Source organism: Triticum dicoccoides, chromosome 3B (assembly GCF_002162155.2).
Source record: "Triticum dicoccoides isolate Atlit2015 ecotype Zavitan chromosome 3B, WEW_v2.0, whole genome shotgun sequence".
NCBI classification, from domain to species: Eukaryota; Viridiplantae; Streptophyta; class Magnoliopsida; order Poales; family Poaceae; genus Triticum; species Triticum dicoccoides.
The window spans coordinates 255,447,508-255,472,223 of NC_041385.1; the positions used below are offsets into that span (position 1 = coordinate 255,447,508).

At 45.8% G+C, this 24,716-nt stretch overlaps 2 protein-coding genes across 3 annotated transcripts; both read right to left on the reverse strand.

The window, feature by feature from the left end:
- Nucleotides 1-2,659: 2,659 nt before the first annotated feature.
- On the reverse strand, nt 2,660-13,326 carry LOC119279511. The gene is made up of 5 exons (XM_037560729.1): nt 13,322-13,326; nt 12,131-12,319; nt 5,592-5,685; nt 5,423-5,527; nt 2,660-3,171 (listed from the first exon to the last, which is right to left on the reverse strand). The coding sequence occupies exons 1-5, from the start codon at nt 13,324-13,326 to the stop codon at nt 2,842-2,844; spliced, it is 723 nt and encodes a 240-aa protein (XP_037416626.1). The 3' UTR covers nt 2,660-2,841.
- Nucleotides 13,327-16,398: 3,072 nt separating this feature from the next.
- LOC119275796 (UBP1-associated protein 2A-like) lies at nt 16,399-19,214 on the reverse strand. Of its 2 annotated transcripts, none has more exons than XM_037556713.1 (2): nt 17,661-19,214; nt 16,399-16,662 (listed from the first exon to the last, which is right to left on the reverse strand). In XM_037556713.1, the coding sequence occupies exon 1, from the start codon at nt 19,086-19,088 to the stop codon at nt 17,661-17,663; it is 1,428 nt and encodes a 475-aa protein (XP_037412610.1). In that variant the 5' UTR covers nt 19,089-19,214; the 3' UTR covers nt 16,399-16,662. The 2 variants fall into 2 exon arrangements, with proteins under 2 accessions (XP_037412610.1, XP_037412611.1); XM_037556714.1 differs by having other exon boundaries at nt 16,399-16,691.
- Between the last annotated feature and the right edge of the window lie 5,502 nt (nt 19,215-24,716).

Sequence of the window (24,716 nt, forward strand, 5' to 3'; positions counted from 1 at the left end):
GTCTGGACATGTCCACATATTACCAAACCTGTAGGATCACATGTTTAACGACTAGCAACATGTAGGAGTACTATGATATGATGGAGAATGAGAAGGGTCTCGAAAGAGTTTCAGATGATCCTTGAGGTGTTCAGGGGGGGGGGGGGTTCTGGAAGGTCCCCTATGTATCAGAAGCTTACCAAAGGTTCCGAAAACTTATGGAATGTTTTCGAGTTCCCATTGGGCCACCCTCAGATTGCCTAGGGGCAAGAAGCCCAAATGGGCCCAAATCGACCGGTCCCCTAGCTTGGAGGGCAAACCAACTTGAGAGGGCTCCCTAAAATAAACAGAGAGGGGTCCCAGGAGGACTCCATCTCCTGGTCGGCTGACCCCCTCCCTCCTTGCATATTTAGGTGGGGAGGGGCACACCAAAGGATACCCAAGCCTATGGCCCACCCCTTGCGTTTTGATGCCCCCTCTCTCCCCGATCTAGGTTAGATCTAGATCGGTTTGCTGCTAGGCTGCTTCTTGCTCTAGTTCTTCGTTCAGAAATCCTTATGGGTAGCAAAACTCCAACATTGCAAATGCAACCTAAGAGGGTGATGTTGGAGATATGCCCTAGAGGCAATCATGTATGATGATATTTCCTATGTGTTTATGAATAAAGATAGTCCTTGGACATTATCAATGATGTGTATCAGCAAGTACGTGACTTGTTTGTGGGACTATGCATTGTATGACGACTGTCCTAAAAGGTCCCTAGTCGAAAGGGCTGTGTGGACGCGCAGCCGACTAGACTAGCATATGACACGGTCGATGGCTTGGTCTCACTAGCCATGGAGCATTGGATGCTAACCGCATAATATGGACTTGGAAAGGTCTGGTCGGATTCGACGTAGTCGGATCCGAGTCGAGATAAGGTCCGAGTCGGACAGCCCCAACTATGAGATGCAGCGATATGTCATCTGTGAGTCTCTCGTACAATATACATTCTATGTCCTAAGACCTGAGCTGACGCATGTACTCGAGATGGTGACAGACTTGCTTTGCGCCGACCAAACGCTACTCCGTGACTGGGTAGTTACAAAGGTAGGTTTTGGGTTTGTCCAGTCCCATGCTGCGTGACATGGTCGAGCAAGATGGGATTTGCCCCTCCGATCAGGAGAGATATACTCTGGGCCCCTCGTGTGATCCGACCAGGATAAGCATGGCCATGCGACAGGGATTATGAGATAATCCGTTTTGTGGTCGGTATCACTGGAACGAGAAAGAGGTCGGGCTAGCACAAGGATGACAGTCTCGCCTTGAGCCCGACAACATATATCGTGAGGCAAAGGGAACAGAAGTGTGACACGTTGTACAGGTTCGCCTAACCAGCTTCATAGTCTGCTTGGTGGTCGGCACGCCTTGCTAGAGGCCGCTACCAACCGTGCAGGTCGGAGGTGATCCGAACAGCGACCAAGCTGACTTGAACCTAAGGGGTCACGCGCTTAAGGGAAGAAACCTACGAGGTCGGATCCGAGGACACTGGTCGGATGTGATCCGAGCTGTATTCGGATTGTGGCCGAGTAGACATGTGGGCTTTAGGGTCCGTGCGAGGCCCAAGTGTTGAGCCCGCGACGGACGCCTATATAAAGTGGAGGTGCTGCACACTCATGTGAGATCGCTTCGGCGCTGCGACTAGGGTTTGCATGTGTTGCGAATAGCCACCTCCACTCGCTGCCGACTATGTGATCGGACCTAGCAGTCCGCCGCACGGTGTTCCTCCTGCACGCGCGGATACCGTTAGAGGCGGTGCACTTGCGCCGCTCCGGCGAACTTGTACGTGGGATCGGACGAAAGGTTGTTCGAGGAAGGTCGGACGAGGAGGAGACGATCCACGCGGACGCGCTGCCCCAACTCTCCTTCCGCTGCACGGCACTGCGCGTCTAGTGGTAATGATCTGTGATCCATCTCCCATAGCATGTTCTTGGTTGTTCTGCGCGTAGGAAATTTTAATTTGCAGTCGACGCACCCTACCATAGAACCCAACAGGTGAAGAATACCACCCGTAGGTGCGAAAGTCCCCTTCTACTCCCGAGCTCATTTGAGCTCCGGATGAACAGTGGATTCCAAAAAGAAAAGAAAAATGATTTTTTTGGGGGTGCAAACTTAGACAAATGTTCTCAGTGCTTGCAATTTTTTATCCCGAAATCACATTCGTGGAATTCTTGGCAAAAAAAAACACAACACTCTAAAATGCTTTCGGAAATAGCATATTGGGAGCATCGAGTTTCTCTTTTTACCACGACTTCCAGAAATGCCATCTTATGATAAATTTTTGTAAGCACGGAAAACATATGTCAAAGTTTGCACCAAAAAATTCAGATTATTTTTGAATTTTTTTACTGTTTTTCGATTTTACTGTTTATTAGAGAGCACTTGAGCTCGGGAGTACATGTATTTTCTAAAGAGACGATGATCCATTGGTTATTGGTGCCGAAGAATGGCACAGGAAGCTGGAGGAGGCTGCATGCTGGCAGCCGGGCTCGGGCCGCAGTGGAGTGGGTAGGAGTCTAGGAGAGGGCAGTTCGGTTGAGCAAGAGACATCGTTGGACCTCGTTCAGATCCGGATTACAGGACTCTAGTCAAGCGCGCACGCAAGGGCTCCGGACAAAATTTGAAATAACAACACCGCACATCAGCTAAAATAAAATCTTCATATCACCTCTTTCAAATAGCTAGCACGCTAAATATTGTTTGTTGTTAGTAGAAACAAGCTATCCAATCTCACTTGTCACGAAAATAAACAATATGAAAACAGCTCTAACTCTCCAAATAGAAACCCTTCCCTGGCCTAAGACTTCAGCACCTATCACTCTTCTACTCTATCAACAGAGCATCCGGGAACGCTTCCTCGACTTCACTCAGCCTGCTATCAACCGTGTCAGCCTCGAGGGCGTCGATCTCGTACCGCACTTCCTCCATATGCTCGTTTATGCTAGTCACTGCCTCTTGAATGCCCTGTATTGCCTCCTTCAGAGCGGCGTCGTACTCTGCATCCGCCTCTGCGTCCTCAGTGCCTGAAGCCTCAGTTATCTCCTTGAGGTTCGCACACACATGCTGGGATGTGCTGCTTGACCTGCAGTGCTCATGGTTTACCAGGCGTTCCGAAGGACGGCCAGCCTTCTTCAACACCTGAATCCTAGCTGTCTGATCCAACCAACCAGAAATATAATGAACAAGCTGACAAGTGACTGGGGGAAATTTTGACTAAAAAAGTGCAGCAAAAACAGTATACAAGATGATGATAACAACAGAGGTTGCATTTGTCGCAAAACATAGTATAAATTTAAATCCAGGTAATGCCGATGGAGAAGAATGTGTTAAAGCACTAACATCAGTAAAGTAGGCGAAGTACTACCGCAGTACGAGATCGGAATGGTTATTATGCTATTAGAGCAGATACTATCATGCGCAAACCAACTTATCCCTGTGAGACAACTGAATGGATGCATAGATGGATGTTGCGGTTCAAACAATGATTGCAAATGAAAATTGACAAGTCTTTTCGGTTTGAGGTGCTAATTCAATTTTCCCTAATCAAAAAGGTAAAAGAAGGACCTGCATATGGTGTTCGTTGACTTGGATAATATACTGCGGAATGCCATATGGTGGGCCTTGGAGAAACACAAAGACCCAACAAAGTACATTATCCTCATCAAGGACATGTACAATAATGTTGTGACAAGTGTTCGAACGAGTGATGGCGACACCGATGCCTTTCTGATTAAAATAGGACTGCTCCAAGGGTCAGCTCCCTTATCTTTTTGCGTTGGTGATGATGGATAAGCTCACAAGGGATATACAAGGAGATATCGCATGGTGTATGCTCTTTGCGGACGATGTGGTGCCAGCCAACGATAGCCGGACAGGGGTTAATAGAAAGTTTTGTGGAGACAGACTTTAGAATTGAAAGGTACATGAGGTACAGTTTCAGTACTACAGGCACGAGGAGGTGAACCTTGATGAGCAGGTGGTACCTCAGAAGGACACCTTTAGATATTTGGGATCAAATTTGTAGAAGGATGGTGGTATCGATGAAGATGTAAGCCCTCGAATCAAAGATGGCTGGCTGAAGTGGCGCCAAGCTTCTGGCTTCTTCTGTGAGACTGTGACAAGAGAGTGCCACTAAGGCCCCGTTCGGAAGTTCTCTAGCTTCCCAAAGAGGCCAGCTTCTCTGCTAGCCAGCCCAAGCCAGCTTCGCATGGGAGCGGCCAAGCGTTCGGCAGCATGGGCCAGCGAGGAGAGGCAAGGGCTAGTCTGACACTGGGGTCGTGAGGTTGCTAGTTCGCTCGGGAGTGTTTTTTTCTAATCGAAACGTAACGCAACTCACTTCAGGATGGCATTCTCGTGTAAATTCATTCAACTCCTCCTTCGTAGTTTGGAGGAGTTACGCTTTCGCTGCTCCACGGAATTGCACTGCAGGAAGGTTGGGCTTCCTGAAGTTGGCTTCGTGGAGATGGGCCGTTCGGCATCGCTCCACGCGCGGAGCTGGTGAAGCGCAGAGATGGAGAACTTCCGAACAGGGCCTAAAGGTAAAAGGTGGGTTCTATGGATTCAACTTACAATATTGTATGGCGCTGAATGGTGGCCAACTAAAAGACGACATTTCCAACAATTAGGTGTAGCAAAGATGCGCATGTCGAGATGGATATGTGGTCACACAAGAAAGGATCGGGTCCGGAATAATGATATACTCCCTCCATCCCGAATTAGTTGACTTAGATTTGTCTAGATGCGGATGTATCTAGACACATCTTAGTGTTGGATACATCCATATCTAGACAAATCTAAGACGACTAATTTGGGACAGAGGTAATACATGATAGAGTTGGGGTAACACCAATTGAAGAGAAGCTTGTCCAACATTATCTAAGATGGTTCGGGCATATACAACGCAGGCCTCCAAAAGCGCCAGAGCATAGCGGACGGTCAAAACGTGCTGATAATGTCAAGAGAGGTCGGGGTAGACCAAAGTTGACATGGGAGGAGTCCGTAAAGAGAGATCTGAAGGACTGGAATATCACCAAAGAACTAGCCATGGACGGGTGCGTGGAATTAGCTATCCACATGCCAGAACCATGACTGGGTTTCGAGATCTTATGGGTTTCAACTCTAGCCTACCCAACTTGTTTTGGACTCTAAGGCTTTGTTGTTGTTGTTGAAACGGTAAACTTGACATGTAGTAAAACGATTAGAATGACAGCACAGAAGAGACAACTTTAATTTCTCATCTGTCCAGTTGCATCTCCATAATAAACTTCGTCAGGTCAGAACAAAATAATGTCACCATAATCACATAAAACATAAATTTGGTATACTGGTGTTTTTATACAGCTTTTTATAAACATCGAATTATATTGGAGTCCATACAGCAATACAGGAGTTATTGAAAGCATACCAGCTGCAATTTATCTCTCTCACATGCTTGCACATCCTTCAATAAGTTGGCAAGATCTCCACGACAAAAATTAGGCTTTGAGAGGAGGGACACCATTTCAAGAATCTGTAGTGAGCAATATTAGATATCTCACCTTTTATGATAAAAATGTATGAGTAAAGCATTTAACCTGTGTTGAGCAATCATTAAATTCGGCTGTAACATTCCCACATAGTTGTTGATAAGCACATTCACCTCCATTAGCAATATATTCAGAAAACCCGCTGCAAAACTTTCATAGTTTGAGTGATCATTAAATAGGAAGGTAGTTTTCATGCAATAATCTTCAGATATAATATTTACAACGCACTATCCAAAGCTAAGCTAAGCATGCACAGCTAGCACAGGTGTATTTTACAGCCAGAGCAACAACCACAGTTCTAAACCATACACGGTTATACACCAGCATCTTGCAAAACAATTAGAATTTCTAATTGCCCAGCATACGCCAACAATGGTTTATAGAATAGTCGTCAGCAGTGTGCATTGGCAGACAGAACTCCACTATTGATGTTAAGATACTACTATCAGGACATATGGAGATTATCTTTTCGTTTTCTTGCTTAAGTCCAAATAGAGAGATATTTTCTTTTGTAGCATTACTGTATGATCACAAAAATGAGGCCTAATCTAGATTTCCAACAGAAGAGAGCCTACTGCAAACAGAGTGATGGGCATGGTTATTGCAAAACCAGTAAAAAAAATAGCTACAGAAAGTTTCTCGGATTTACATCACACAACATTTTCCAACTGTCCCTCCCACTCCCACTTGTAGGATGGGCCGTAGACGATGGGAACAGTGCAGAACGCATAAATACAACTATACAACACTGGTGGCAGAGTCATTTAACTGTTCAAGAGAGCATCAGATGTGATCTTGAAAAGAAAATAAAGAATTGCATAAAACTCTTCCAACACCTAAACTATATTCGCTTATTTTCTTTCTTGATTGATGGAGAAATGCAACGACCTGGGCCAGGCCCATCTGTGTGTTACTGGACCCTTGTGGCCCAGCCCGTGTGGCGTGTGTGGGAATAGGCATATAAGCCTGCAGGTGGCGTGTGTGTGAGGCATCGGATTGTAATCACAATTATTGTTCTGAATTCAAGCTTTCCTCCCTGCTTCCTTCCCCTTCTCCAAGTCTTCTCTCTCAGATATTTTCCTTGGTTCGAGATCCACATCCCGGCGTGACGCAGGGAGGTGCTACGGAACGTAGCATTTGGTACTCAGAGCTGTGTATCGATCCGCTTCCTCTGATCTGAAATTTTTCCTCCAGAGCTCACGATCAATCCTTCGATCCGCTTGTAATTCCTGGCAAAAGGTGCAGATCCCCTCGGGTGATCTCGCGCAAAACACCTCCGGTGTACCTGCGCTGGGTTGAGTAGATCCAGGACCTTTCCGACGGCGCGTTCGACCAAGCCCAATCTCTCGTCGCGCATGGCCGCCGCGGAGCTCACCATCGCCGAGCTGCAACAGCTCGTCCAGGCGACGATCGTGCAGAGCAAGGCGGTGTTGGAGGCGGGCGCGAAGACGGCGGAACGTCTGGATGGGCTGCAGGAGTCCCTCAACAAGTACGTTTCCTCCTCGGCCAAGGCTTTCGATGCGCTGGCCACGACGACCACGAGCTCGCTGGCCCGCACCGAGTCGACGCTGGGGCGGGTGCTCGTCGCGCACAATTCCCTCGACGCGGCTGTGGCTGAGATGCGGAAGTCGCTGGACGGGATCGTACGCCGCGTCGACAATTTGGAGCAGCCGACAGACACGACAACAACTCAAGGCCTGCGGACAGAGCCGCCACAAACAGAGCGACAGGGTTCTGATCAGCACCATTCAGGACAGGACACTCGAGGTCTGCGCGTGTCATTCCAGCAGAAGAATCGCGGTGAGCAGTCCAAATCGCACGCTCCTTTCTCTGACGAGTTATCTGATGACAATGAGGATTATGAACGATCACCGCAGTCGCAGTTTCACTCTGCCCATGGGAAATTCTCCGCAAGCATTCCTCGCTCTGATTTCCCCAGATTTGAGGGAGATAACCCCAAGTGGTGGAAAAAACAGTGTGAAAAATACCTTCGGATGTACAATGTTCAATCAGAATTATGGGTCGATTTCGCTACTATGCACTTTGCAGGAAATGCAGCCCTCTGGTTGCAGATGTATGAGGCAATGCACACTATTGATAGCTGGGCCGCTCTGTGTGTGGCCGTGTTCGCGAAATTCAACAGAAACAAGTATTCTCGAGCAATTGATGTGTTCTTCTCTCTCAAGCAAACTGAGTCTGTCGATGATTATGCTCATGTGTTTGAAGAGCACATGCACAAGATGCTTGTGTATAACCACTCCTACGATGAAACCTTTTTCATCAACAGGTTCATTGAGGGCCTGAAACCTGCTATTCGTGCGCCGATCAAGCTGCAACAACCTAACTCAGTGGATCTAGCTTACTCCTTGGCACAGACACAAGAGGCATTGTTGGCTGAAGATACTTCCAAATATAGCAAAAGATGGGAAAACAGAGCCAACGCCAAAAATTATGTGCATCAGGGCATTATGGGAACAGCACCAGCACAAGATAAACCCCCTGAGACACATCAAAGAGCTCCAGATCGAGTGGATAACCTCAGGGCACAACGCCGAGCGCGTGGAGAATGTTTCAAGTGCGGCGAGAAATATGGTCCAGGACACAAGTGTCCCACAACAGTCCAACTTCATGTTCTGGAAGAACTGATTGAGGCTCTACAGATGTCTGAAATTTCGGACAGTCAATCTGAAACTGAGCAGCCAGCTGAACAGCCTGCGGTCGATAAAGGAACAGCAGAAGAAGCATTCATGAAACTGTCAGTCCATGCAGCCCAGGGCACTGCTTCAAAGGATAGTATCCGATTACAGGGCATGGTTGGTAAGAGACAGTTGCTGATCTTAGTTGACTCAGGTAGTTCCACAAATTTCATCAGTGCAGAGTTAGTGAAGCACCTACAGTGCCCAGTGGAAGATATACCAGCGGCTAAAGTAACTGTGGCTAATGGAGGACTGTTACATTGTAACAAACAGGTTCCTAACTTGTAATGGTTTTGTCAAGGAAACACCTTCAACACATCTCTGAAAGTGCTACCCCTGGGCACTTATGACATCATTTTGGGCATGCAGTGGCTAGAAACTATGAGCCCTATGTGGGTGGACTGGAGAAAGAAGGTCATGAGATTCAAATATCAAGGAGTCAGGATCACTCTCAGAAGAATAAGAGAGAAAGTCATTTCCTGCACAGGCATAACTGGCAAGCATTTGCAAGGGTTACTTAACACTGGTGCAGTGGACCAAGTGATTCAACTAAATCATATTGTGGAAGCCCCTGATACTGATCAAGTCATCCCTCCTGCAGTGCAAGAAATTTTGGCCAAGCACAAACAAGTCTTCACAGAACCTGACAAACTCCCTCCTCACAGGTCATTTGATCACCAAATCCCTCTTCTACCTGGAGCTAAACCTATCAATGTCAAACCATACAGATACAATCCAATGCAGAAGACTGAAATTGAAGAACAAGTAACTCAGATGTTACAGCAAGGAGTCATCCAGGAAAGCACTAGTCCTTTTGCTTCACCAATGTTGCTGGTCAGAAAGAAAGATGGAACTTGGCGTTTTTGTGTGGATTACAGAATGTTAAACTCTGTCACAGTGCCCCATAAATATCCAATGCTAGTAGTGGATGAGTTACTTGATGAGTTGGCTGGGGCTACATTTTTCACTAAGCTGGATCTTCGATCAGGATATCATCAAATACGAGTGGTTGAAGGAGAGGAACATAAAACAGCTTTTAAAACTCATCATGGCCTATATGAGTTTAAGGTCATGCCCTTTGGTTTAATCAATGCTCCTGCAACTTTCCAAGCGGCTATGAATGCCCTGTTTGCCCATTTGCTGAGACACTGTGTGCTTATCTTCATGGATGACATCTTAGTCTACAGTCCAGATTTGAAAACACATTTGGAGCACCTCAATCAAGTTTTCACTATACTTCAAGAAAACCAGCTCTTTCTGAAACTTAGCAAATGTTCTTTTGCTCAAACAGAGCTGGAATACTTGGGACATATTATCAGTGGCAAAGGAGTGCAAACTGATCCCACTAAAATCAGAGCTGTGCAACAATGGCCCAGGCCTACCTGTGTTAGAGATATCAGAGGATTTCTGGGTCTCACAGGGTACTACAGAAAATTCATCAGAAATTATGGAATTATCAGTAGGAGCTTATCTGATTTACTGAAGAAAGATACTGTGTTTTCTTGGACACCAACCAATGAAGCTGCTTTCCAACATCTTAAGACAGCATTGGCTCAAGCACCAGTTTTGGCACTCCCAGATTTCAAGAAGCATTTTACAATTGAAACTGATGCTAGTAATCAAGGCATTGGGGTTGTTCTGGTGCAAGAAGGTCATCCACTTGCTTACCTTAGCAAAGCCCTGGGACCCAAGGCCCAAGCCCTGTCCACATATGAAAAAGAGTGCTTGGCTGTGCTCCTTGCTGTGGAAAAATGGAAATTTTATCTGCAGCATGCTCCTTTCACCATTTCCATAGATCATCAAAGTTTGACACATCTCCAAGAACAAAAACTCAGTGGTACCATGCAACAGAAAGCATTTCTTAAACTGCTAGGTCTGCAATACAACATCATCTACAGGAAAGGCATGGATAATGCAGCTGCAGATGCCTTGTCCAGATCTCCTGCCCCAATGGAGTTGTCTGCTATCTCCTTTTGCACACCCAAATGGTTAGCTGTTGTGACAGAAGGATACCAGCAGTATGAGGCAGATAGGGAATTACTGCAAGAACTGGCCCTGACTGGTTCTAATGACAAAGGTTACACTCTACATCAAGGAGTGATTCGATACAAAGACAGGATTTGGTTGGGCCACAACAAAGAAGCTCACCAGGCTATTATGCTTTCTTTGCATGACAATGGAGTTGGAGGTCATTCTGGATTCCAGGGCACGTATCAACGCATCAAGGGACTGTTTGCCTGGCCAGCAATGAAACAGGACGTCCAAATCTATGTACAAGCATGTGTGGTGTGCAAACAAGCAAAGTCTGAGCATATTAAGAAACCAGGATTATTAAGTCCATTGCCCATTCCTAAAGAAGCCTGGAATATGGTCAGCATGGATTTTATTGGAGGTCTCCCCAAGAGCAAAAACTTTGACACAATCCTGGTGGTCATTGACAAGTTCAGCAAATATGGGCACTTCATTCCCTTGTGTCATCCCTTTACTGCTCTACAAGTGGCACAAATATATGTGGATAACATCTATAAACTTCATGGTCTTCCCCAGGTACTGATTACTGACAAAGATCCTATATTTACCAGCAACATTTGGCAAGAATTGTGCAAACTCACTGACACCAAGATGAATATGAGTACTGCTAATCATCCCCAGACTGATGGTCAAACGAAGAAACTGAATCAAAGCTTAGAAACCTTTCTCAGATGCTTGGTACACTCAACCCCCAAAAAGTGGGCCTATTGGTTATCTCAGGCTGAGTACTGGTACAACACAAACTACCATTCTGCACTTGGAACAACCCCATTTCAAGTACTGTATGGGTATCAACCTCGACACTTGGGCATTGCCAATCTTCAGAGTACTCTGTCCTCGGATCTGTCTGGATGGTTGGCTGAAAGGAACCAGATGCAAGGATTGATCCGAGAACACCTGTTGCGAGCTCAACACAGGATGGTGACTGGGCATTTCTGAAGCTGCAGCCTTACGTGCAACAAACGGTTGTCAAACGATCCAACCACAAGTTGGGTTTCAAGTATTTTGGTCCGTACCAGATCACTGAACGTATCGGCGAGGTTGCATATCGTTTGGCCCTGCCAGAGACTAGCAAGATTCACCCTGTGGTGCATGTTTCTCTGCTCAAACCGGCAGACCCGCCAACTCCTACTTCAGACACTGTGGATTCACTATTTCTGTTGGGGGATAAACTGTCCAAACCGGCTCAACTTCTTCAAACAAGACTGGTTCGTGTGGGTGGACACACACGCACGCAATGGAAGATTGCATGGAGTGGACTTCCAATTGCAATGGCGACTTGGGAATGGTCTTCAGCTGTGACTGCAACGACAACGGCATGATGATGAACAGTCGAGGACGAGCTGTTCCTTAAGAGGAGGGGAGTGCAACGACCTGGGCCAGGCCCATCTGTGTGTTACTGGACCCTTGTGGCCCAGCCCGTGTGGCGTGTGTGGGAATAGGCATATAAGCCTGCAGGTGGCGTGTGTGTGAGGCATCGGATTGTAATCACAATTATTGTTCTGAATTCAAGCTTTCCTCCCTGCTTCCTTCCCCTTCTCCAAGTCTTCTCTCTCAGATATTTTCCTTGGTTCGAGATCCACATCCCGGCGTGACGCAGGGAGGTGCTACGGGAACGTAGCAAGAAAATTCTCGCGTAAATCTAACATATAACTTGCCCACAATAACCCTTGCATTCGTGTGTGTGTTTCCCCTCGACGCCAGGTTTGATCCGTCCCCAACCACCCCAGCGCCGAGGAAGACGCTCTCTATGCCATGGACCGCTACCCCGGCCAGGCCCGCGCTCCTGCTTCGGGGTGCTCGAGTGCAGGCTAGGGTTAAGGGGGGCGAGGGAGGGTGCGGGCAGGGCAGCAGCGGTACCTTCGGAGCTTGGAGTAAGCCTCGGCGCGGCGCTGCTGCACCGCGAGGAACCCACGGAGCAGATCGGCCACCCTGGCAGCGCTCTGCCCGGCGCTGCTGGCCGCCGCGTCCATGACGTCCCCGGCGGTCGATTTCACTTCCGCCATCTGGTCGCCGTTTCTTTTGCCTCCGGTCTTTTGCGCTACTTTCCTGATTTTTTTTATGGAACTTCTTTCCTGATTCAAGTGAAGTTTTCTTCTCTCCACTCTTTACTTTATTTCCCCCTACCACTTATCAAATCACGCTGGTTTTTATTTTTTTTATTTTTATGTTTTATACGAAAATGAATGTTTTCTACTCCAACGCTCTTATATTATGAGAGGAGGAAGTAAATATTATAAATAAAAAGACACCAGCCAGGACTCAAAAGTGGGCAGGCTGACAAAAAAATTGTTTATCTCCTGAGATTTCCATTTGTGAATACACAAAGCCAACTTATTATGAAATAAGATGCAAAACAGCGGGATCAAAATATCTTATAAACAGAGTATTCGCTCCATCTGGATATATAAAACTTGATTCACATTTTAAAATTTACTTTGATCGTCAACAAGATCAAAATTACCATACAAAATTATATCACTAGAAACTCCTTTGAAATACGACGTCAACATACATTTGTGGCATGCATCTCATATAGCATGATTTTGTTAATGCTCAAAATAAACCTCAAAATAAAAGCAGATATATGCGCTATGTATTCCAAAGCTTTCTTTTCCTCATCCTCCTCCAGCCACTAGATACGGCGGCCTATCTAACGTAGCTCCCCGTCGAAACCAAGGCCCCCCTACCCCTCTGTTTGTCGCTCCGACGATGGGAGAGGGTGGAGACCCCACGGCTTCGGTCTAGTAGAGGCGGAGTTAGGAGTAAAGGAAGGGGTATGTCTCCGATTAGTGGTGGCAAGACGATGGCGTCGTCGTCGTCATGGAATAAAGTCCCCTGCCCCGTCCTCATTTTGACGGTGCTTCTTCGCCTCGTTGAGAGGGGTGTGGAAGATTATGTGTCCCTAAATCTGGTTATTTCTCTCATGTAGGTTTGTCTCGGTCGCGCTATCCGTGGCTATATGTCATGTATTCAGGTTCAAGTTTCGATTGATGATGTTTGGCCAGTCTCAGGCTTGTCGGGGAACGTGCGAGATTTGTGTTCCCCTACCCCATATGGCCGGACTTAGGATGTTGTACAGGCCATCTCCGACGTTTTCTTCTCCAGGACGGAATCTGCTAAGTGGGTCGCTTTCGACGATGAGGTCTACATCAATGAGTTCCTAGCAGTTGGTTCTACAAGCTCATGGATTTCGACAAATTTGTTTCGCCAAAATGGAAGCCCAAAAGTGGCAACGCGCTTTGCTCACAACGCATCGTTGATGGATGCATGAGAAATAAGACTTCGACACCCCAAAAAACTTATGTACTTTTTTGTAATGGTGTTTTTTAAAGTGTATGTGCTACTTAATATATGGATCCTAAGAATGCGCTGACGTTCCCTTAACGAGGCCACCCAAGCGCGAACGCTCGAGAATTGCCATGACAAAATAGATATATTTGTCATGTTATAAAGAAAAAAAATACCATACCGGCAGAAAGATTGTCAAGAATTTGTCATACCATGGCATAGTAATTGTCTGCGTTTTTGGGACTTGTCATGATGCTTCTTGAAGAATTGCCGACTTAAAAAGGAAAATGTTAACTTGGTTCAGATTCGTCATGCTGGCAAAAGAAAAATTGTCGTGCTACATCCGAGGGAACCGGTGAAAATTGTCATACTGTGGAAACAGAATTTGGCACCAAGATGTCTTCGCTCAAATTGTCGTCCTGAGTGAATCGTTTAGCGTCGTCAGCTGTAGTTCGCTCAGATGGGTGCATATGAGCGAATAAAGATTGCCACGTATCTTGGTTTGAGATTCATGCACAGGCATACAACGTGTTCGCTCAAAAGAAACTTGGCCTTTTAACAGATAAAAAAGTTGAGCCTCAAAATATGAATTAGGGAAGTACATGAAATGGCTAACAAAGATCGATCCACTGGAAAGTGGGGGAGGGGGCACAGGGAGTACACATTTGCAGAAATTGTTCCTTTAGGAGAGAGAGGGGGAAGAAGAGAGATACACATGTTAGATGGAACTTCACAAAGAAAGTGAAAGCTTAAGGTTTGAGCAAATATTTAAAATCATCCAAAATGTGAAGGAAGGATTCCTATGGGAATTCCATTCCTATGAAATTCCTGTAAAATTTCTTTGTTCCAAACAGGGCCTAAAAGCAGGATAAGAATTTTTATCATAAACGACTGCTCTCATTGTCCAGCCGATGCCAACATTATAGCTCCGGACAAGCTTTCAAAATTTTGAGTATTATTTCATTATTTTTGTTTGTACTCTGTATCAAAATACTCCCTCTATAGTGATCTAAACGCTCTTATTATATTTGTTTACGGAGGGAGTATAAGGCATTTTGCAGTTCATGAACAATAAAAACATCTTATATTTTGATACTATAGATTGTATAAATATTTGCTGGTCGTTTATTACTATTTATTTGAAATTATGCTTTGACGGCCCCATCTCTAGATAGTACTGAGTAATAATTTACTATTCTCTCCGTTCCAAAATGTAAGTTTTTGTACAGATTTCACTATGGATCACGTACGTATGAATATATATGCATTTTAGAGTTTAGATAGATTCATTGCTACTTATATAGTTCATAGTGGAATCTCTTCAAAGACAGAGACATGTATTTGAGGGAGTAATTCGCAGCCATATCAAAGTTTATAAATTCTTTATATTACTCGTTAGCACCATCCATCTCTGAGCGACTACACTACGTTGATCTACATGAGGAAATTTTATCATATCCCCTCCGGTATAGGATAAGACTGAACGACTACGTTGATTTGATTTTTCTTTTTTTTTGGCCTGCATACAGATGTAGCATCTGAACTTACAAACGAACTCACATCGCAATCACGAGTGGCATACACGTGAGGGGCTTCATACAATCATACTCCACGTGAAACAGGTCGATCCCAGGATCGAACCTGTTGTGGGCTGGTTGGCCAGCCCCAGAACCAACAAGGCGTTCCCGAATACAATGTTAAGTTGCAAACCCTGATAGAATTGACAACAAATGATATATACATATGTCGTGTGATCGAAAGATAATGACGTGTCACAGCTTACAAAAACTTGTTGGATAAAGACTTTAGGCCAGATAACTGATAACACGCAGCTTAGTAAATTATGATCTATTACATCAGGGATACTTTATATCAGAAAAATTGCTATGTGCTCTTATAGGTAAGAATACTCAAAATAGAACATCAAACGAAATTTGCATATTTGTGAGGAGCACTAGGATAAGTGCCAGATAATAGAACATGTACCCATGTTACTTCTAATTATCATGCACCTATTCTATTCATTAATCCACCACAATGTTTAAACTGGTTCAATTACCGCTCCTAGTTCTATTCTAGTTTTCCAATTAAACATACTGGTAACGCACACATAAGAGTGTGCTACAGTCTGCTCCTAGTTCTATTCTACTACTAAACCAAAAGAAAAACATCACACGCAAAAACAAATGAAGAACATAAAAGTGTGCTAATCAGGTTGTAAAGCAACTTAGTAGCCATTCACCTCATCTTGAACTGTATCTTTTCTTCCCTCCTCTTCCTTTTGCTGCAGTCCTCCTCCACATCAAAGATATGAGCACTTGTCTTCCTGTGAGGGTTCAATCAAGCCAGCCCCTCCCACCCTTCCAACAGCCCTACCTCTTCGATGAGGACATCCCTCCCCCTACTTCGCCCTTTCCAACTACTAGCTTGCCCACAGGCAAAAAATTAGTCAACGGCCAAAGTCTAAATCGCTGCTAAAAGGTCTTCTGTTTAGTATTTACGCCTATGACCTCAGACCAACACAACTAAAATTGGACTGCCCGACAAGATAGACAAAAAAACGCATTTGAGAATGCAATAGCCTCTATTCTAAAATCAGCACATTGATATTTTCCTAGATCTGCCAGAGATTCTCCTTAACCAACTTTATCTCACGATAATGATAAACTTGGCCAAAATAAACAAATGCTTACTTTGTAAACAAAGCAATATTCAACTTTTTGTTCAGAAATAAATCCACACAACATTTCTGGTCAGAAACATATCAGCATGACAAGAAAATTAGGGAATGGCATTTTTTTTAATAACACAAATTGGGTTTCAACAAATGCCAAAAATAATGACTGAAAATTCTTGTATAAAATGCAGTAAAAATTCCACGGTGCTTTAAATCGATAGAAAGTCTTTTACAATAGGGTCACAAGACAATAGTAACTTTTCGAAAATTTAAATAATTGTACATAGATTTGTTCAATTTTGAAAACATAGGATTGAGGAAATCAAAGTTCTTATGAAAACTTTGACCGCTAGAGTAAGCAACTTGCGAGAAGCAGCCTAAAACAGCATGTTTATAAGTGCGGCGCAGGAACACGTAGAATCATCTGGCCACAAAAAAATAGTTATAAGCATCCTGCCAAATAGCAATATGGATAAAGATAAGTGATATAGTTCTTAAACAAAATTTGAATATGCAAAAAAAGAAAATGAACTGCTAAATAAATGCATAACTCATAGCTTGGGGTTTGCAATAATTAAAATAAGTGACAGCATTTTTTAATGTAAGCACTGAAACCTGCATACAAGCTACGTATAATGTGCATATGCATGTGAAACAATGTTTGTGAGATGACACAAATGATAAGGCCTGCCAAAAATTCTTTGCTTGCAAACTGAAACCCATTCAAACCTACCCAAGGATACTGCAAGGCCATAGCCTTCAATCTTTTAGCCAATTTCCACAGATCGAATAAGGCAAACAAAACATAAATCAAGCATCATTAAACTAAAACAGAGCCCATATATTCAACACCTTCACTTCTAGCCTCAACCTATTACTATTTAAGCATATTAGTTTTATTTCTCAAACCTCAACGTCGATCAATGTTAGCTTGGCTAGCTCTTATGCAACAAATGTAATACATGTGGAAGGACCATCACTAAAACTAAGAAGCAATTTGTCGGGAAGTACTGGTTCCTTACTTAACAGATGACCTACAATTTCAAAAAGCTAATAGAAGGCATTAACTTCATTTTGTAGTTCAGGTTGTCATATTGGACCGCAGTAAGGCAGCAAATTAGACAAATGCATTCAGGCACATCCTAGATCTCATCAGAATGCACATTAGAGAACTTAGAACTATCATATGCTTAGAGTATTTCAGCTTATGCTAAGAAAAAATGGTTTGAAGAAACAAAAAAAGATAGAATAAGTAAATAAAAAATGCAAGACTAATACCAGTGTAAAACTGTAAATGCAAAGCTAACTTCTTCACAGATAAGAAAAACAAGGAAAGTAATTTCTTGACGTAAATCAGATATCAGAAGTTCAGAACTATATGTAGCTTCTACAGTTAGGACACATCGACCGACCAAATCTTACCTAATGACCCATGTAATTTCTTCCTGGACCTCCTGGTGGACCACCATACCCGCCACCACCCCCATAGCCTCCCATATAACTGCCAGGCATTCCAGGTACACCGCCACCACCAAGAGCTCCAGAAGACCCTGAATTTGGCACCCCTGAACTATTAGGACCAACTCCAAGGATGTTATTCAGACCCAACCCTCCCCCTTGGGTGGCCAAGAAAGCTGTTAAAGCCTGGCCCAGTGCAGGATTCATCCCTGGACCACCAGGTACAGGCCCAGGCATTGAAGCCAGGCTCGCTGGAGATGCCATCCCATAACCAGCACCAACAGTGCCAGGCAGAGAATGGCTACCAGCACCATAGCCAGCAGCGCCCTTCCTCCCACTTGTAGTTGTGGCACCATATCCTCCTCCTTTGTTGGGTTTTGGCCCATCGATTGCCTTCTGGCAGTGCAGCATAACACCCTCAAATGACTTGTGCGGCTCCTGGAGCGCCTTCTTGGCGCTCTCAAGGGTCCTGTAAACAAACAGAGCAAAACCCTTGGGCTTTCCGGTTGCCTTGTCGAGCCCAAGAGGACCCTCCTCAATTTCACCATACTTTGAAAAGAACTGCAGCAGTTTCTGTGGGTCGATATCTGCGCCAACATTGCTAACAAAAATCTTCCGCTGTGTGTACTCAGAAACTGGCGGTAGTATCAAGGCTGCTGGAGCCGGAGCTGGAGCTGTAGCCAACATAGGATTGTTGGCCGCACCGCCAGGTGGGACAGGGCCCAAAGAAGCAAGCTGGCAGGAGGTAGTGCGGTTGCCGATCTTCTTCTGGGGCTCCAGCAGGGCCGCGCGGGCGCCAGAAAGGCGGCTGAAGAGGATGAACCCGTAGCCCTTGCACTTGCCCGTGTTACGGTCTGAGACGAGCTTGAGATCCTCGATCTCACCATAAGGGCGGAAAGCCTCGGTGAGGATGTCCACGGTGGTGTCCCATCCGAGGCCGTGGACGAAGATCTTCCGCTGGGCTGGATCCGCGTCGGCCGCTCGGCGGACGGACTCGAGCACGTCGCCGTGGCGGACGGCGGCGTCGCGGAGCAGCTCGACGAGCTGCTCCTTGGGGAACACCTCCAGTAGCGCCTGGATCGAGGCGGGGTCGCTGTCGCCCTCCTCGGCCTGCTGCTGTTCTTCCTCCTCGACCTCCTCTTCCTCCTCCTCTTCCACCTCCTCCCACTCGTCCTCCTCGCCGCCCACCTCCTGCTTCACCGCCGCGCCCCCAGCGATGGACCCGCTCTCCTGGGCCACGGTTTGGGAGGAAGTGGGGTAGTACTCGGCTAGGGTTTCGGGCTGGGGGGGAGCAGCTGCCGGCTCGGCGATCTTTGCGGCAGCTGGAGCCTTAGCGGCGGGGGAGTTTGCTGCCAAGGTGGATTTCGGCTCGAGCTTCCGCTTCTTGCCCATGGCGACGGCGAGGTGGGGAGATTGGAGGCGAAGGCGAGCTAGGGTTCGACGGTTTGGGAAGGGATGGGGTCGGATATGGGATGGTTGGGTGACAAGGCGACGATTCGTACCGCCACGCGGTCGGGTGGCTAGTTCACGGCACCGTTATATCGGTGTTTTCCTTTTATTATTATTTTTTGAGAATCTTATATGGGTGTTTTCCTTTCCTTTATTATGGGCGACGATGGATAGGCTAAGCAATCCCTGTTGTCTCCTTGGCCTACAATTGTTAGAAGAACGCCCAGGGCAGAGCTGGCCAAACGGGCCGGCCCGCCATAAACAGGCCTGGCACGACTAATAGCCGGGCCGGGCCGGGCCGGCCCACGTGCTGCAGGCAACAGCCCAAGCACGGCATGGGAGTTAAGTGGGCCGGCCCATGGCACGTTTAGGCACGCCGGTATGTGTCGGTTTGATTTTTTTCTATGAAATACCGTCAAAAAGGGAAAAAGGCAAAAAATGTAAAAAAATATGGTGAAGTATTAAAAAGATTAAAAAACATATTGGAGCACTAGAAATGTACGCATGCACTACAAAATTATTAAACATATTAGAGTACTAGGTATTTATATAGGACATATATATTTATATATTTCAAAAAAAGATAAACGGGTCGTGTCGTGCCAGCCCGCGTGCCCAGCCTCCAGGGCCATGGTGTGCCTCGTGCCGTGCCGTTTAGCCCGGGCCGTGCCGTGCCTGGCCCGTTTAGCCCGGGCCGTGCCGTGACGTTCCTGCGTGCTACCGGGCCGACCCAGTTAGCACGGCCTGTTTGACCAGCTGTAGCCCACGGCAAGGACCCTTCCTTTTTTAAAAAAGAGAGTATGTTCTTTATTTTATTTTATTTTATTGCAATTAGGGTGTTTTTCTTTTGCAACTACTCCCTTCGCACGGAATTACTCATCGCATAGATAGAGAGAAATGGATCTAGATTTAAAAATACGTCTAGATACATTCGTTTCTACGACAAATAATTTGGGACGGAGGGAGTCATAACCAGTCACAGCAGTACAAGGAACACTGGAAGTAAAAAACAATTACAACCAAGTCCATGGACCATCTAGCGACGGCTACAAGCACTGAAGCGAGTCGAAGATGTGTTGTTGTCTTCATCCCTCCGTCACTAGAGCCGGGCAAACCTTGTTGTGGTAGATAGTCGGGGAAGCATCGTGCTGACAACCCCACAGGACCAATGCGCCCGATCAATAACCATCGCCGATGAAAGAGAATCGTAGATCGGAAGGATCAAACTTGTAACCACACGGCCAAATACTAGATCCAAACAAATCCACCGAAGACCAGCACCGATTGAATCATGTGCTATCCGACGGAGACATACCTCCACACGCCTTTCGGCGATGCTAAACACACTATTGGAACGAGATTAGCCATGGGAGACATTATTCATACTGAGAGACATCGTCGCCGCCACATGACCTCAATCAAGACGTCGGACCTAACAAGAACACGAGTGGGGATCCCTCCCGTATGTGATGGGGGAGTGAGGCCTATGACACCTCCGCGACCCAAAGTCCATCAAAAGCAGGGCAAACAAGGGACGGTGCTGACGAGGTGAGGGGGTAACCTAATCGTCCGCGAGTCGCCTCATGGGGAGGAGGAAACATGTTGTTGGCAAATAGAAAATGGTGTGTGTTATGCTGATTGTTTGTGAGATCCTTTAGAAGTAGGGTGCAACACAACATTGTTTTGAGAAAATATATACTTTGCTGACATGTTGGTCCTTCAACAGGAGGAACAAGTCCCTAAAAATGCCAAATACACATTATGTATGACTTACTCGAAGACAATTAGTGGCGGAGTTAGATGAGATTTGCTAGGATGGGGGTGGGGGTGAAAGACTACACATGGCTTTGTCTAGGCATTTGACACACTAGTTAGGATAGTGCCAACTAGCACACCCACACGCATCAGTCTCAACGCTTCCTTCCTCAAATTTACGAGCATATACATGTCAGAAGAGAAAACGGGTAAAAGATGATGCACATAGATGCATCGGTCTCATGCAACAGTAAATGAATGTGCAAAATTAGATGGAGACCTCTTCACCCTTAAAGTTCAACCACCTCTATTGTCGTGCAATTCTGTAGAATCTATCAAACCTCCACAAGATTTTATTATAGAGATCATGCACATCAACATGTGCAGTACTCGCACACATGGACATATCGAAGACACCTTTTAACATTGACCTTGGCCCAAACAAAGCAAGAAAACGGATGCACCCCGTGGTTTGACTTTTTGCTTGGCGTAGGTTCTATTCAACTTACATCGCCAAGTTATAATATGTGCCTCTGGTGCTCAAGTCTTGCTTCTGCTAGTGATCTTTCACAATCCTCTAGTCATAGTGATGTGGAGCATCCTTCCATCATTCCCATGGACCCGACACCAACACATCAAGCACCACGTGGGCCCATGACAAGAGCTCGAGCATGCGCCATTGAAACCGAGGTAAACTCACTCTTACTCGAGATCAATATGGATATGGATGGAACTTTGTTGCTACCTCACCAAAATATGATATGTGCCATTAGGTACGAAGACCAACACCACCAAGCAGCTAAGGAGCACCCCAAAGGAGGAGGAGAAGCACCCCAAGACCTCGAGGAGGAGGAAGGAGTCCAAGAGGAGCAAGACTACACCTTCCAGGCGACTCCGTGCGCACGGGTGATGTCTACTACACAACTTGTTTTTGTAGACTCGTGTTGGGCCTCCAAGCGCAAAGTTTTGTAGGACAGTAGCAAATTTTCCTCAAGTGGATGACCTAAGGTTTATCAGTCCGTGGGAGGCGTAGGATGAAGATGGTCTCTCTTAAACAACTCTGCAACCAAATAACAAAAAGTCTCTTGTGTCCCCAACACACCAAATACTATGGAAATTTGTATAGGTGCACTAGTTCGGCGAAGAGATGGTGATAAAAGCATAGTAATGATATTAGATATTGGTTTTTGTAATAAGAACAACAAAAAACAGCAAGGTAGCAATTGATAAAACGGAGCACGAACGATATTGCAATGCTTGAAAATGAGGCCTAGGGTATGTACTTTCGCTAGTGCAATCTCTCAACAATGCTAATATAACTGGATCATATAACCATCCTCAAAGTGTGATGAAGAATCACTCCAAAGTTCCTATCTAGCGGAGAACATAAGAAGAAATTGTTTGTAGGGTACGAAAACACCTCAAAGCTATTCTTCCGATCAATCTATCCTAGAGTATGTACTAAAGTAACACAAAGATATTCTTTCCAATCAATCTAACCAAGAGTTCGTACTAAAATAACACCATATGATACACGTCAACCAACTCTAATGTCACCTACATACTCCAATGTCACCGCGAGTATACGTGAGTTGATTATGCGATATGCATCAAACAATTTCAGATTCATAATACTCATTCCAACACAAAGAACGTCAAAGAGTGCCCCAAGATTTCTACCGGAGAAACAAAGATGAGAACGTGCATCAACCCCTATGCATAGATTACCCCAATTTTACCTCGGGAATCCGCGAGTTGAGTGCCAAAACACATATCAAGTGAATCAATACAATACCCCATTGTCACCACGGGTATTCATAGCAAGACATACATCAAGTGTTCTCAAATCCATAAAAGTATTCAATCCGATAAAACGAAATCCCAAAGGGAAAACTCAATTCAACACAAGATAGAGAGGGGGAAACACCATATGATCCGACTATACTAACAAAGCCCGCGATACATCAAGATCGTGACATCTCAAGAACACGAGAGAGAGAGGGAGAGATTAAACACATAGCTACTAGTACAAACCCTCAGACCCTAGGGTGGACTACTCCCTCCTCATTGTGGTGGCCGCCGGGATGATGAAGATGGCCACCGGTGATGATTTCCCCCTCCGACGGAGTGCCAGAACAGGGTCTACATTGGTTTTTCGTGGCTACAGAAGCCTGCGGCGACGAAACTTCTGGTCTAGGTTCTCTGCGAGGGTTTTTGGAACATTTGATGATTTATAGGGTGAAGAGGGGGTGTGGGAGGCCACCGAGGTGGGCACAACCCACCGGAGCGTGCCTGGGGGCCCAGGCGCACCCTAGTGGGTTGTGCCCCCCTCGGGGCAACCCCAGGTGCTGCTCTGACCCATTGGATGTCTTCTGGTCCATAAAAATCAACAAAAAGTTTCGCGGTGTTTGGACTTTGTTTGATATTGATTTCCTGTGATGTAAAAAAACAAGCAAAAAACAACAACTGGCACTGGCGCTGGGTCAATAGGTTAGTCCCAAAAAATGATATAAAGTTGTTATAAAATGATTGTAAAACATTCAAGAATGATAATATAACAGTATGAATACTTCATAAATTATAGATACGTTGGAGACCTATCAACGGGACCCCAAGACCCCATGCGCACGAGCCGCCCAAGAGGCTACTAGAAACGAGACGCACCACCCTGTGTGCACAGCCTCCGGACCCCGTGTGCACGAGCCCGGGCCGCTGTAGCACCCCGTGCGCACGGGACCCCGTGCACATGGGCCTAACATACCCCGTGCGCACGGGGCCCATCGGGATGGCCGGCCGAGAGATGCTGTTTTGGGCCTCCACTTCATCCCCTTCGACCACCTACCTATATATTTCGTACCTAGGGCCATGTTTAGGGTTAGCAAAGTATATGTGAGACATTGATAGAGCTTTGCTCCTTCTACCACTCCTGTTGGGGATCAAGGCCTCTTAGGAGAGGATCCCAACTGGATTTCAAGACCTCCTCTTTGGAGAAGACTATCATCAAGACCTCATCTCCTTAGGAGTTGGAAGAACCTTATGTTTGTGCTTGTTTCTTTGGATTGTTCTTGTATGCTTGTGGATCTCATGTGTTTGTTATTCGAGTGGATGTGTAATTGAGTTTTGTGTGAGTGAATTTCTCACTTATGCTCTTGTATTCATCCTTTCCCCCCTCCAACTGTGAAAGGATATCACCTAGGGTTTCACCCTACAACATCTTGGTATCATGAGCCATGGTTGATTCACATCTTGGAGTCCCTACCCCTCATATTCTAGCCTAATTTTGTTGCTTTTTGTCCCAATTCGAAAATCCCCACCAAAAATAGCCCCAAAATGTTTCTTGCAATTTGTTGGATCTTGTGAGGTTTTGTTGATTTGGTCCCATGAATTTCGTGTTTGGCAAGTGGATTTGCCCCTTACCCACCTCCTCCGTCCATCCAACCGTTGAATTTGGCCGAATTTTTGCCAAAACTCTCGGATCCGAAGGTGTTCTTGCGCTCCCAACACGCCCCATGCGCACGGGCCATCGGGACCCCGTCTCCACGGGACCCCGTGCACACGGTTTTGACTAACCACGTGCGCACGGGCCTTACAGAACTGTTCAGCCACTATAGTTTTCGCCTCTTTTGGCCATTCCACCACCACATTTAGTCTTCCGCAATACTTATCGTGAGTGTTTAAGTTTCGGAGTTGCAGTGTCCATGTGTCCTAAGGTGTTTCGGCTACTTAGGCGTGACTTGACTTCATCATCACCGCCACTCACCATCGACTCAGACTCCACATCGACTTCGACCACTTCATCATCATACTGCCGTAAGC